At 45.2% G+C, this 14,592-nt stretch overlaps 1 protein-coding gene across 1 annotated transcript in view; it reads left to right on the forward strand.

The window, feature by feature from the left end:
• The window catches only part of radx (RPA1 related single stranded DNA binding protein), a 77,594-nt gene that overhangs the window by 39,627 nt on the left and 23,375 nt on the right, over positions 1-14,592 (forward strand). Inside the window, exons 11-13 of the mRNA XM_060832028.1 lie at positions 5,363-5,523; positions 9,201-9,269; positions 9,391-9,471. Coding sequence (XP_060688011.1) covers positions 5,363-5,523; positions 9,201-9,269; positions 9,391-9,471 — 311 coding nt within the window. The remainder of the gene's footprint in view (positions 1-5,362; positions 5,524-9,200; positions 9,270-9,390; positions 9,472-14,592) is intronic.

Here is a 14,592-nt window from a genome sequence, read left to right on the forward strand (position 1 = left end):
GAAGGAGGGAGCTGTTCCAATAGGACAGGCTCCACCTGAATCATCATGGGATGAGAATCCTGGCGAATTGCTTAACTAGAGCTATGGATAGGCAAGTGTTCAGTTATATGGAAAATAATGGAAAAGGTTAAAGGGAAGGTGGGTTTAGCAGAGATTGTTAACGTTTCCAGAACAAGGATAAGGACAGAGCGTTTGGAAAGGGTCAGGAATCTGACTTTGTTGCCCTCTTTCCTGATGCACCCAATGAAAAGGGGGACCCAGTCAATGATTAGAACATTACAGCGCAGTACAGACCCTTCGGCCCTCGATGTTGCGCCGACCTGTCATACCAATCTGAAGCCCATCCCACCTATACTATTCCATGTAAGTCCATATGCTTGTCCAATGACGACTTAAATGTACTTGAAGTCGGCAAATCTACTACCGTTGCAGGCAAAGCATTCCGTACCCTTATTCCTGATGAAGGGTTATGCTCGAAACGTCGAATTCTCTATTCCTGAGATGCTGCCTAACCTGCTGTGCTTTGACCAGCAACACATTTGCAGCTGTGATCTCCAGCATCTGCAGACCTCATTTTTTACCCTTCCTACTCTGAGTAAAGAAACTACCTCTGACATCTGTCCTATATCTATCACCCATCAAATGATGGTGCAGTACTTAAATGGACACAGTATATGGAACGAGGTAAAATGAGCTTGTGGTACAGATTGAAAATGGTGGGTATGACAGAGTCATGGTAGCAAGGGGATCAGGATTGGGAACTAAATATCCAAGGATGCATGTCCTATCAAGAGGTCAGGCAAATGAGAGTGCGGGCTCAGAGGAGGGTTGCTGTGTTAGTAAGAAATGAAATTAAACCAAATGCAGTAAGTGATATAGAATTGTGTGTGGGTAGAGTTGAGGAACCACAAAAGGAAAAATATCCTGATCAATGTTTAGTACAGGCCTCCTAGCAATAGGATGTGGACCATAAAATAAACCAGAACATAGAAAAGGCACATAACAAGGGCACTGTCACAGTGATCATGGAAAACTGGGAATGTAAAGTTGATAATGTTTCCCAACAAAAGGAACTAATGGAGAATGTCAACAAGATGTTTTTTTGGAACAGCTTGTACTTGACCCCAACAGGTAATACTGAGTTTGGTGATATGTAATGAGGTCGACTTGATTAGGGAGCTTAAGGTGAAGGAACCTCTAGAGGGTAGTGTCCATAATGTGACAGAATTCACCTTCCAGTTTGAGAATGAGAAGCTGGAATCGGATGTAACAATATTAAAGTTGAGGGAAGGTAACTGCAAAGACATGAGGGAGGAGCAGGTCAGAGTTGATTGGAAGGGGACCCCAGCAGGGAAGATAATGGGCCAGCAACAGCAGGAGTTTCTGGGGGTTAATTCAGGAGGCATGACAGAAGTTTATCCCAAGGAAGAAGAAACGTGCTAAGGGTAGGATGAAGTAATCATGGCTGATGAGAGAAATCAGGGATAGCATAAAAGAAAAATGAAAACTATACAATGTGGTGAATGAGTGGGAAGCCAGAGGGTTAGGAAATTTTTAAAAGCCAGCAGAGGATCACTTTTAAAAAAAGTAATAAGGAGGGAGAAGACGAACTATGAGAGTAAGCTAACTCGTATTATTTAAGAAAATTGCAAGAGTTCTTTTTTTTAGATATCTCAAAGGGAAGAGAGAGACAAACACAGACCTTGGACCCCTGGAAAATAAGGCCGGGGAAGAAGTAATAGGGAATGAAGAAATGAAGGAGGAACTGAATAGGTATTTTGCATCAATTTTTACCCTGAAAGATGCCAGCAGCACACCAGAACTTTGAGAGTCAGGCGAGTGTAGTGGCTGTCATAAGGAGAAGGTGCTGTGGAAGCTGAAAGGTCTGAATGTGCATAAATTATCTGGATTAAATGGACTACACCCCAGAGTTCTGAAGGAGTTAGCTGAGGAGATTGTAGAGGCATTGTTAGTTATCTTTCCGGAATCTTTTTTCTTTATTTTTTTATTTTTCTGCTTTTATATTCAATGTCCACACCAACCCGCCGAAGCGCAACCCACCCATACCCCTACATTTACCCCTTACCTAACACTATGGGCAATTTAGCATGGCCAATTCACCTGACCCGCACATCTTTGGACTGTGGGAGGAAACCCACGGGGAGAACGTGCAAACTCCACACAGTCAGTCGCCTGAGGCGGGAATTGAACCCGGGTCTCAGGCGCTGTGCGGCAGCAGTGCTAACCACTGTGCCACCATGATCTGTTTGGATTTCCAGAAGGCCTTTCACAAAGTGCTGCAGAGGAAGCTGCTAAATCAGATAAGAGCCCGTGGTGTTCGGGGCAGGGTTCTGGCAAGGATAGATGATTGGTTGCCTGGCAGCGGGTAGGGATAAACATATCTCTTTCAGTTTGGTAAGCCAGGAACTAGTGGAGTTGTGCAAAGGTTCCTATTGAACCACAGCTATTCACATTATACGTTAACGATCTGGAGGAAGGAACTGAGAGCAGTGTTGCTAGGTTTGCAGATGATACTAGGATAGGTGGAGGGACAGGTGGTATTCAGGAAGTGGGGTGGCTGCAGGAAGATTTCAACAGTTTAGGAGAGTGGGTAAAGAAGTTGCAGGTGGAATGCAATGTGGGAAAATGTGAGGTTCTACACTTTGGTGGGAAGAATAGAGGTGTGGACTATTTTCTAAATGGGGAAAAGCTTTGGAAATCTGAAGCACAAAAAGGTTTTGGAGTACTAGATCATTAAAGCCGGTGGAGTAGTGGACAGTTTGGAAGAATGTTGCAGGATACTTGAATAAACTGCAGAATTGGGCTGAAAGGTGGCAAGTGGAGTTCAATGCAGCTAAATGTGAGGTGATGCACTTTGGGAAGAATAACAGGAAGGCAGCGTACTGGGTCAATGGAAAGATTCTTGGTAGTGTGGATATGCAGAGGGTTCTTGGAATCCATGTACATAGATCCCTGAAAGTTGCCACTCAGGTTGATAGTGCTGTTAAGATGGCATACAGTGTGTTAGGTTTCATTGGTAGAGGGATTGAGTTCCGGAGCCGCAATATTATGCTGCAACTATACAAAACGCTGGTGCGGCTACACTTGGAATATTGTGTACAGTTCTGGTCGCCATATTATGGGAAGGATATGGAAGCATTGGAAAAGGTGCCGAGGAGATTTACCAGGATGTTGCCTGGTCTGGAGGGAGGCTGTTATGAGGAAAGGCTGAGAGACTTGGGTCTGTTCTCATTGGAAAGAAGAGGCTAAGAGGGGATTTGATAGAGACATACAAGATGATCAGAGGATTAGATAGGGTAGACAGTGAAAGTCTTTTTCCTAGGATGATGATGTCAGCGTGTACGAGGGGACACAACCACAAATTGAGGGGTGATAGATTTAAGACAGATGTTAGAGGTAGGTTCTTTACGCAGAGAGTGGTACGGGTGTGGAATATCCTACCTGCCAATGTAGTTAACTCAGCCACTTCGGGAGATTTAAACAATCCTTGGGTAAGCACATGGATGATGATGGGATAGTGTAGGGGAGCAAGCTGAGAATAGTTCACAGGTCGGTGCAACACCGAGGGCTGAAGGGCCTGATCTGCGCTGTATTGTTCTATGTTCTATTCTGTTAAGGTTAACATACAGGTTCAGTTGTCACTTAAGAAGGTAAATGCAGTCTTGGTATTCATTTCAAGAGGGCTAAAAAACAAGAGCAGAGATGTACGGCTGAGGCTATATAAGGCTGTGGTCAGACAGCGTTTGGAATGTTATGAGCAATTTTGGGCCCGTATTGAAGGAAGGATGTGGTGGCATTAGAGAGGATCCAGAGGACATTTTCAAAAATAATCCTGCAAGTGAAGGGCTTGTCATGTGGGGAGCGGTTGAGGATGTAGGGTCTATACTCGGTGGAGTTGAGAAAGACTTGGTGGGGGAGGGGCAGATGGTCTGATTAAAATATAGAATCTAGATTAGAGTGTTGCTGGAAAAGCGCAGCAGGTCAGGCAGCATCCGAGGAGCAAGAAAATCGACATTTCAGGCAAAAGCCCTTCACCAGGAACAGAGGCAGGGTGCCTACAGAGTGGTAAATGAGAGGGGGCTGGGGGTGAGGAGAAAGTAGCATAGAGTACAATAGGTGAAAGGGGGTGGGGATGGAGGTGATAGGTCAAAGAGGAGGGTGGGGGAAGGTAGCAATGAGTACAACGGGTGAATTGGGGTGGGGATGAAGGTGATAGGTCAGAGAGGAGCTGCCTGACCTGCTGTGCTTTTCCAGCACCACGCTCATCTAGACTCTGGTTTTCAGCATCTGCAGTCCTTGTTTTTACCTTAACATATGGAGTACTGAGAGGCCTGGATAGAGTGGATGTGGAGAAGATGTTCCCTCCAGTAGGAGAGACTGAGACCTGAGGGCACCGCGTCGGAATGAAAGGGTGACTTTCAAACTAAGATGAAGAGGAATTTCTTCCACCAGAGGGTGTGAATCTGTGGAGCTGATAACTGCAGAGGGCTGTAGAGGCCAAATTATTGAGTGTCTTTAAAACAGGGGTAGGTAGGTTCTTGATTGGGAAGAGGATCAAGGGTTAAAGGGAGATGATAGGAAATGGGTTTGAAAAACTTATTAGCCATGATGAAGGGCAGAGCAGACTCACTGGGCTGAATGGCCTAATTTGGCTCCTATACCTCATTGTCTTTCCCCAGCTGCACCATTTTTCACCACTATTCAGATTTTCCTGATCTACCAGGATCCTCTGTATTCATCCAACTCGCTGCCTGTCTGTTACTGTAGGATGTGGGCCACTTCCTTCCCTACCATCCTGCACAGTCTGCCTGATCTGTTTGGAATCTAATACTGGCACCTGCTTGTTTAACACCCTTATTAACATTCTTCTTGAATTCAAACCCCATTGTCCTGAGAAACCATTGCTCAGCTTGAACGATCAGGTGAATTGGCCATGCTAAATTGCCCGTAGTGCTAGGTGCATTAGTCAGAGAGACATGGGTCTGGGTGGGTTACTCTTTGGAGGGTTGGTGTGGACTGGTTGGGCCGAAGGGCCTGCTTCCACACTGTAGGGAATCTAATCTAATCTAAATTCCTATTAAAATGGAGAATGTTGGAGAAACCCAGCAGGTCTGGCAGCATCTGCGAAAGAGTTAACATTTTGAGTCTTGGATATGACTCCCATTCTGAAGGAGACCAAAATGTTGCCTCTGTTTTTCTCTCTCTCCAGAGATGCTTGCTAAACCTACTGAGTTTTGCCAGTGTTCTGTGTTTGTTTCAGTTTCCCAGCATCTGCAGGATTTGCTTTAGTTAAATGTATCACAATCAGAGAACTCAAAATGGACTGGACTTGCCTTTGCAGGAGGTTGATGCTTTCGGGGCCTCGACTTCGCACCCAGTCAGATGTCTGCACAGCCCAGAGAAAGACACAAGAGTCATCCGGCAAACAGAGCAGCTTCGTGTAAATCCAGTGAGGCATCATCAGAGACAGTCAACGGCAATATTTACCCGCTACTGGTTGAGGTATTGTACCAGAGCCAGGCATCCTGCCCAGGAGCTAACTAAGCTGGATGCTATGATACTGTTTCCCCTGGTGGGCTGAGTCAGCAATGAAGGCACGCAGTTTAACAATAAGAGATCTCCCACTTCAGAGTGGGAAGTGGATTGTTTTTCTCTCTCTCTCTTAAGAGTGGGGCTGCACGGTGGCACAGTGGTTAGCACTGCTGCCCCAGAGCGCCACGGTTCGCTTCCAAACTCAGGTGACTGTGTCTGGATGGAGTTAGCACATTCTCTCCGTGTCTGCTTGGGTTTCCTCCGGATGCTCCAGTTTCCTCTCACAGTCCAAAGGTGTGCAGATGAGGTGAGAGAGGGAGCCACGGGAAAGGCCGGGTTACAGGATTAGGGGAAGGGATTGGGTCTGGCTGGAATGTTGTTCAGAGGGTCGGTTATGGACTTGATGGGCTGAATGGCCTGCTTCCACACTGCAGTGATTCTGTGTTGTTATTTTAGTGGAATTCACTTCCTCTAGAGAGCAGGGAAGGTCAGGTCATTGAACACAATCAAGGCTGCTTCTTTTGGAATTTTGATTGAGAGGGGATTTCAGGGACAGACAGCCATGATCCAATTGAATGGTGAAGCAACCTCAAACTGCCTCCTGTTCCAAATTCCTGTGTCCTTGTGGAGGGTAATGTCTTAAAGATATTGCACATACCAGTGCTTTGGGCTCAGTTTGTCTCACCTTGAGGACATGCACTCATGGTAGTAAAACAAGGACTGCAGATGCTGAAAACCAGAGTCTAGATGAGAGTGGTGCTGGAAAAGCACAGCAGGTCAGGCAGCGTCCAAGGAGCAGGAAAATCGACATTTCAGGTAAAAGCCCTTCATCAGGAAACGAGGCAGGGTGCCTGCAGAGTGGAGAGACTGACTGAGATTCTTGTAGAGCGAGGAGGAAAACTTCTTCAAGGCAGGCAAGAGGATTCACAGTGGGGTTAAAATCAAGTAGGTACAAACAAGGACATGCATTCGTGCCACACAAAACACTAGAGTCTCCTTACCCTTACAGCTCCTGTGATCCAAGCTAAATTAAACTGAGGGAAGTCTGAACTGGCATCCCATGGGGCAAGACCACAGCTCAGGACTCAACTGAGGCACAAGTTGACTGCAATCTTCAAAAGGCAAAGATTTTTTGATTTCATTTGTTTTTAGTTGTAAGACCTTATTCAACTATATTTAAATTTACACATTGCCCTGAGTTAGGGATGTTACTTTTGCACAACAGGCCCTCAGTAACATTTATATTTATGTGAATCGACTTATTTGGACACATTTTAACACACCACTGGGACAGGTCAGACATGAACCCAGATCTTCTGACCCAGAGGTAGGGATACTACCGGTGCACCGTGGTTAGAATTATAGACGGAGTTTGAACGAGTGGCACTTGTTTACTAGTCCTGTTTGGTTGCATAATCCATTCCAGGTACAAATATCTTTTGACAAGTTTTACAGAATTTATTAAGTTTATCATGATAAGTACAAAAGAAATAATAATTAATAAAAGCAGTGATTTTACAGGCTATTGGCTTGATGATGCCAGTTTGTTATACTGAATGTCTGTACATAGATGTACTGTTCTGTGGACTGAAGTTCTTCTTCAATCTTTCATCTTCCTTCTTGTGAGTCCAACCACTAAAAACACAAGGTTTAGTAAGGTTTGTGAGTCACTATTTCGTGTGAATGATCAAAGGCATCCTGAAGTCTCATTCGCTTGATAATGCATGAAGAGTTTATGGCTGGTCCCAGACTGACCAAGTAGTGTGTGCCCAATTGCTGATTGGTTTCTTTAAAGTAAGAGTTGCCTTGCTTGCATCATTTCCAACTATCTCGGGATTCATTCTTTAGCGTCAATCATTTTATAAAATCATCCCTTTTGTAATTGCTTTCTCTCTTGGACTTCCTACTCCATTGATCTTTATCAAAGATAAAGTGACACCAATAAACAATTTATGTATCTGCTTAGAATACATAGTTAATCACTAGTGGATGATGCTATCATCCCAAATGTCCCAATCGATAGACCTAAGAATACCTAAGGCGGTAAAACACATTGTCAATCCTAATTCCAAAGTGTGTTTTGGTGTATATGTAAACCTGCTACAAATGCTATAATGAATCTAAACTGTTGTAAAACATGGCTGTGTCTTTACATAAAATTCATTTTACCCTAAAGCATTCTTGTATGTTAGCCTAAGAATATATTGGCCTGAAACCTAAACCAGCAATAATATCATTAAAAAATTACCTTCCTTTTGACCAAGGCGACATTGTTACTTTCCTGAAAAAATGTATTTTACAACTAGACATGTTCAAACAGAATATAATTTAATTCCTCACTTGCCAAATGAAGTCAAAATGATTAACTGTTGAAAAAAAACTCAATCTTATGCAAAGCATACAGTTAGTCAAGTTGGGTATCTTGCCTATAGGTGGTTGGTTAGCTCAGGTGACTGGATAGCTGGTTTGTGATGCAGATTAATGTGGGTTCCATTCCTGCACTGGCTGAGGTTACCATCAAGGACTCTCCTTCTCAACCTGTCCCCTCACCTGAGACATAGTGACCCTCAAGTGAAGTCACTACCAGTCGTCTCTGATGAGAGACCAGCCCTGTAGTCCACTCGGCCCGTGGCGACTTTACCTTGACTAACCCATACTGTAATCCGAACATGGGTTTATCCTGTTCCCCAGTCTTAACATCCCTCATTTGATAAGTGCATTCTGACAGGTTTTTTTTCCCAAATGTGAAAGAGGTATTAATAAATAAGCATTAACTACGTTCAGTTTTAGTATAAGCGAACATTTTGAATTGAATCAAAGTGACTTTTTCTGGGGTTAGATTATTTTTTTTCCTCCTTGAGACAGGACTGAAACTCAACTTAGAGTCAGCTGAGGTTGCCAATTCTCCTGAATTAGCCTGGAATCTCCAGGAATTACGGATCTGTGCCTGCTGGAAGCTAACCCCTGAAGAGAAACAATCAGGGCAGCTGAAAACTGTGCGGGTTTCATGATGCCATTAATTGATTATTTGTGTGATTGTTTTTAACAGGCACAGAGTTGATGGGCTGAAGAGCCTTTTTTCTGTGCTGTAGACCTCCATGACTGAACAAACAATGATGGTGGGAGAAGGAAGTTGGTTAATACCCACTGATCCACACGGTGATTTAAGATTTTTCCAAGTTCCAGTTAGGTTTCCCAGTGATTCAAGCTGACATTAGTTAACTCTATTGAAATATTTTCAGATACTGTGGTTTAGAGAAATTAAAGTAAAATTTACCAAATTGAAGATGGTCAGCAAAACAGTGTGTTTTATTGTCTTAAAAGACAATTAGAAGTCTTTGCTTTGTGGTAGCTTCTTTTGCAGAGAGCAGTGGAGGCAGGGACACATTTTAAGACTGTGATATGTAGATACTCGCTTGACAAGGATCCGATGGCATTGGGGTTATGCAGGGATATAGAGTTAAGGATAAATCGAATCACTAATGATCTTATCAGATGGTGGGGCAGGCTTGAAGGCCCAAAGGCCACATTTGTTTAATTCATATTTAGTCCTTGAACTTTGTTTCGTTCCAATCTGCTACATTCTGCGCCAGTATTACAAGAAACTGACTGTGGGATTGAATGCTAATACCTCCACCTTTGTTTAGAAATAGGTATCCACTTCGAGACTTGGAGAAGAGTTATGATAGCAAATGCCAAGCCCACAAACCACTCAGGTATGCTTACACACCATTACCATTCATGGCTGGTCCTTGCTCCATGATTGCTTTTGGGGTGGTGAGGGAGGGAAGATTGCACTGGGAAGCTAATGTTGTTCTTGTCATCCATCAAATCAAGGAAGAAGTTGTCAAATCCACCAACAGACATGCCAAAGCAGAAGAGGAAGGTGATCCGACAGAGGGCCCTGTCATCAAAGAGGTTAGTTTAATGGTAGCATCGTAATCACGTGCCAATGTAACACCACTCACAGTTCAAAGGCACTGTTGCATTGAAGTGCAGAGAGATTGTGCTGAGGCCTGTAACTTGTATCTTTTATGGGAACAGCAATGAGCTGTTCAGGCCCTTGAGCCTCTTTTTTGCCATGCACTGCCCCTCATGGCTGGTCTTTCATTAACCCAAGCAAGCTCTTTATTTCCCAGTTAGAATGTGGGAATTACTGGAAAGCCTGGCATTTAATGCCTATCCCTAGTTTCCCTAAGAAAACGTCTATTTCTTACAATGTATTCACAGAACGTGGCATCACTGGCTAAGCCACTATTTATTTCAGAGGGCAATTAAGAGTCAACCACATTGCTGTGGGTCTGGAGTCACATGGAGGGCAGACCAAGTAAGGATGGCAGTGGAGGAGCAGCGCTCCTAAAACTAGTGCTTCCAATTAAACCTGTTGGACTATAACTTGGTATATTGTGATTTTTAACTTTGTACACCCCAGTCCAACACTGGCATCTCCAAATCATCCTTCCCTAAAGGACATTAATGAGCCAGATGAGTTTTTCCTGACGACAATGGATTTGTGGGTCAATATGAGATGGTAAATTCTAGATTTTTATTGAATTCAAATTCCACCATCTGCCTGGACAGGATTTGAACCTGGGTCTCCAGTCCATTACCAGGGTCGCTAGATTAATAGTCTAATGATAATACCACTAGGCTAAGCCCAGCCCTCGCATGATTGCATGTACAGTTCGGTGGTGGGCTGGGGGCACTTTGTAGTCAACCATATAAAGCATGCCTCAAGTCAGTTATGGGCCAGACAGGACCAGTTATGGCAAGGTCCCTTCCTGATTCATCATCTGGTTGGTATTTGTTAATACTCCAGCTGCTTTCATCCTGATTTGTTATCTGGTGCTCACCCACAACTTTTTTTTTCTGATTTATTCACGGGACGTCCAGAGAGCAATGAAGAGCCAATCAGTGTTGTGAGTCTAGAAGCACATGTAGATCAGAATAAGTAAGGATGGTGGTTTCCTTCCTTAAAGGACTTTAGTCAACCATTGATGGAAATAAGTCATACCTTGCTGCAATGATATTTGAATTCTTATGTGATCTCGTTAGAGTTGAGTAACTATTTTTCATTCAAAGGAGGGAAAGTTTGTGTTCCCAGATACTTGCTAAGAGAATAAAGCCACAATAGTTCACAATTTTGAATAAACATGCTGAAATCTACTGTATGAAGTTGTCAAATGTTAAATTCACCCAGGCATTTTTTTCTTCTGGGCACAATAATACTCCACTTGATGACATGTTCCCCATTTACACCCAGTTGTCACCAAGTTATCTTTAATTAACGTGTAGCCATCAGTTGTCAGACACTATTAAGTGAATGCAAACTTAGAAAAGTGAAACAGTCAATGCTATGTACATATACAACTTACACTCTGACATTCGTAATTAACATGAGTTAACTATGGGTTAACAGGCAATATATCATCCATCATCCTACAGAGCACATTGAATAGCACATTAATCGAGACAGAATGCACAGATTTGGCAGCGATACATCTAGACATTAGTGACCAAATCTAGTTTGATAATTAGCAACTCAACAAGAAATTTCAATTCTTCACGTTTGAAGATCTAGACCCAAACACTACTTTGAACACTTACCCCAAATCATTCTGTCTGAATGACTTACATGCATCCTGGCAATGAAATCCCTTTTCCCAACATCACATTCTCCAGGATTCCTGACATTCTTTGTAAGCACTTAATTGCCAGTTGGCTTGACTGAGATAGTACTGCCCCTGAGTTCCCAAATCCTGTTTTCTCTTCCCACTGAGCTCACTTTCTTCTGAGACGCTGTCCCTTTTTTTTTTAACCAGGCATGACTCCAACATCTAAATACAGGCATGGTCCCAACTCATCAACTGTGCCAACAATTGCTCAAATCCTAGCCATTCAATCTGTTCTCCAGACACAACATCCCACTGGAGTTTCACGTCAGCATCTAATCGCTAGTATGATTCTGTCTCCCTAGCCACTTTGAACAGAAATCAAGTGTCCACAAGCCAGTCCTTTGCCCCATCTGCATGGAGCCAGCCAATAGCAGCATTGAGTCATCTGTCAGACTCTGTCTCAGTCTCTGACTGAAACAAAACTCAAGCTCTCTTCCAAAATCCTCTTCTGAGGCCCTCACAACAAGCCCCTAACCTTAATAGCAGGCAGAATCAAATTTAGCCAGCAGTGGAACATCTCTGGTGCCGAAGTGTTACAATCCGTTAACTTAAATATCATAAAAGGGTACTAAAAAAAAAAGCATGGATGTTGCCGTAGTTCACTATGCCGCGTTGGTTGTTCAATAGTCTTCAAACCGACAAGAAACTGAAAGAACTGCGGTTGTTGGAAATCTGAAACAAAAGCAGAAATTGCTGGAAAATCTCTGCAGGGCTGGCAGTATCTGTGTGGAGAGAAATCAGAGTTCATGTCTTGGATACAGTAACCCTCACAGGACCTGAAGTGTTAACTCTGGTTTCTCTCCACGCCGATGCTGCCAGACCTGCTAAACCTTTCCAGCAAATTCTGCTTTACTGCAGGTCAAAAAGTTTGACATGTTTGTACTTTTGAGTTCACTACAAAAGCCTAAGCCTGTGACTTGTTGGGTAAAAATACGACTTGCATTTTCATTTGCAATCTTAGGACTACTTCATGGCTAACAGAACACTTTTGAAGTGTACACACTGTTGGAATGTGGGAAAGGCAGCCAAATTCAAGGGTGCAGCAAGGCTAGCACGATGGCTCAGTGGTTAGCACTGCTGCCTCATGGCGCCAGGTACCCAGGTTCGATTCCAGCGTCAGGTGGCTGTCTGTGTGGAGTTTGCATATTCTCTGTGTCTCTGTGGGATGCTCTTCAGAAGGACTTGATGTGCCAAATAGCCTGCTTCCTGTAAAGATTCTTTGATTCTATTCAGCGTCACTTCCTTGTGACTCCATTTATGAAACACTTCCCTTTCACTTACTCTGCATCAATAAAAAAAAGCTGAAAAATGTGTTGCTAGAAAAGCGCAGCAGGTCAGGCAGCATCAAAGGAGCAGGAGAATCAACGTTTTGGGAATGAGGAGGGTGTGTCAAGCAGGCTAAGATAAAAGGTAGGGAGGAGGGACTTGGAGGAGGGGCGTTGGGAATACAATAGGTGGAAGGAGGTTAAGGTGAGGGTGATAGGCTGGAGAGGGGGTGGAGGCAGAGAGGTCGGGAAGAAGATTGCAGGTCAAGAAGGTGGCGCTGAGTCCGAGGGTTGGGACTGAGATAAGTGGGGGGTAGGGGAAATGAGGAAGCTGGAGAAATCTGCATTCATCCCTTGTGGTTGGAGGATTCCTAGACGGAAGATGAAGTGCTCTTCCTCCAGGTGTCGTGTTGCCATGGTCTGGCGATGGAGGAGGCCAAGGACCTGCATGTCCTTGGCGGAGTGGGAGGAGGTGTTAAGGTGTTCAGCCACGGGGCGGTTGGATTGGTTAGTGTGGGTGTCCCAGAGGTGTTCTCTGAAACGTTCCGCAAGTAGGCGGCCTGTCTCCCCATTGTATAGGAGGCCACATAGGGTGCAGCGGATGCAGTAAATGATGTGTGTGGAGATGCAGGTGAATTTGTGACTGATATGGAAGGATTCCTTGGGACTTTGGAGGGAAGTGAGGGCAGAGGTGTGGGTGCAAGTTTTGCATTTCTTGCGGTTGCAGGGGAAGGTGCCGGGAGTGGAGGTTGGGTTGGTGGGGGGTGTGGACCTGACGAGGGAGTCACGGAGGGAGTGGTCTTTCCGGAACGCTGATAGGGGAGGGGACAGAAATATATCCTTGGTGGTGGGGTCTGTTTGGAGGTGGCAGAAATGACGGAGGATGATACGATGTATCTGGAGGTTGGTTGGGTGGTAGGTGAGGACCAGTGGGGTTCTGTCCTGATGATGATTGGAGGGGCAGGGTTCAAGGGCGGAGGAGCGGGAAGTGGAGGAGATGCGGCGGAGAGCATCGTCAACCATGTCTGTGGGGAAATTGCGGTCTTTGAAGAAGGAGGCCATATAGGCTGTACGGTATTGGAATTGGCCCTCCTGGGAGCAGATGCAGCGGAGGCGAAGGAATTGGGAATATGGGATGGCGTTTTCACGGGGCAGGGTGGGAGGAGGTGTAATCTAGGTAGCTGTGGGAGTCAGTCGGTTTATAGTAAACGTCCATGTTGAGTCGGTCGCCCGAGATAGAAATGGAGAGGTCTAGGAAGGGGAGGGAGGAGTCTGAGACGGTCCTGGTAATTTTGAGGTCGGGGTGGAAGGTGTTAGTAAAGTGGATGAACTGTTCAACCTCCTCGTGGGAGCATGAGGTAGCGCCGATACAGTCATCGATGTAGCGGGGGAAAAGTTGGGGGGTGGTGCCGTGTGTTGAACTCTTTAATCCCGGAGAGTAGGGGGATGAAGGTGAGGCCTGTGCTGAGGACTCCCTCCCTCCGCTCCAACCTCACTATCAAACCGGCAGACAAGGGAGGCGCGGTGGTGGTTTGGCGCACCGATCTCTACATTGCTAAGGCTAAATGCCAGCTCGCAGACACGTCCTCCTACTGCCCCCTTGGCCATGATCCCACCTCCCACCATCAAACCATCATTTCCAAGACCATCCATAACCTCATCACCTCAGGGGATCTCCCATCCACCGCCTCCAAACTCATAGTCCCACAACCCCGCACCGCCCATTTCTACCTCCTGCCCAAAATCCACAAACCTGCCTGCCTCGGCCGACCCATTGTCTCAGCCTGCTGCTGCCCCACCGAACTCATCTCTGCATACCTTGACACGGTCCTGTCCCCCTTTGTCTAAGAACTCCCCACCTACGTTCGGGACACCGCCCACGCCCTCCACTTTCTCCATGATTTTCGCTTCCCTGGCCCCCAACGCCTTATCTTCACCATGGACATCCAGTCCCTGTACACCACCATCCCCATCACGAAGGCCTCAAAGCCCTCCTCTTCTTCCTTTCCCGCCGAACCAACCCATACCCTTCCACTGACACCCTCCTTCGACTGACTGAACTGATCCTCACCCTGAACAACTTCTCTTTCCAATCCTCC

Source organism: Hemiscyllium ocellatum, chromosome 11 (genome assembly GCF_020745735.1).
Source record: "Hemiscyllium ocellatum isolate sHemOce1 chromosome 11, sHemOce1.pat.X.cur, whole genome shotgun sequence".
NCBI classification, from domain to species: Eukaryota; Metazoa; Chordata; class Chondrichthyes; order Orectolobiformes; family Hemiscylliidae; genus Hemiscyllium; species Hemiscyllium ocellatum.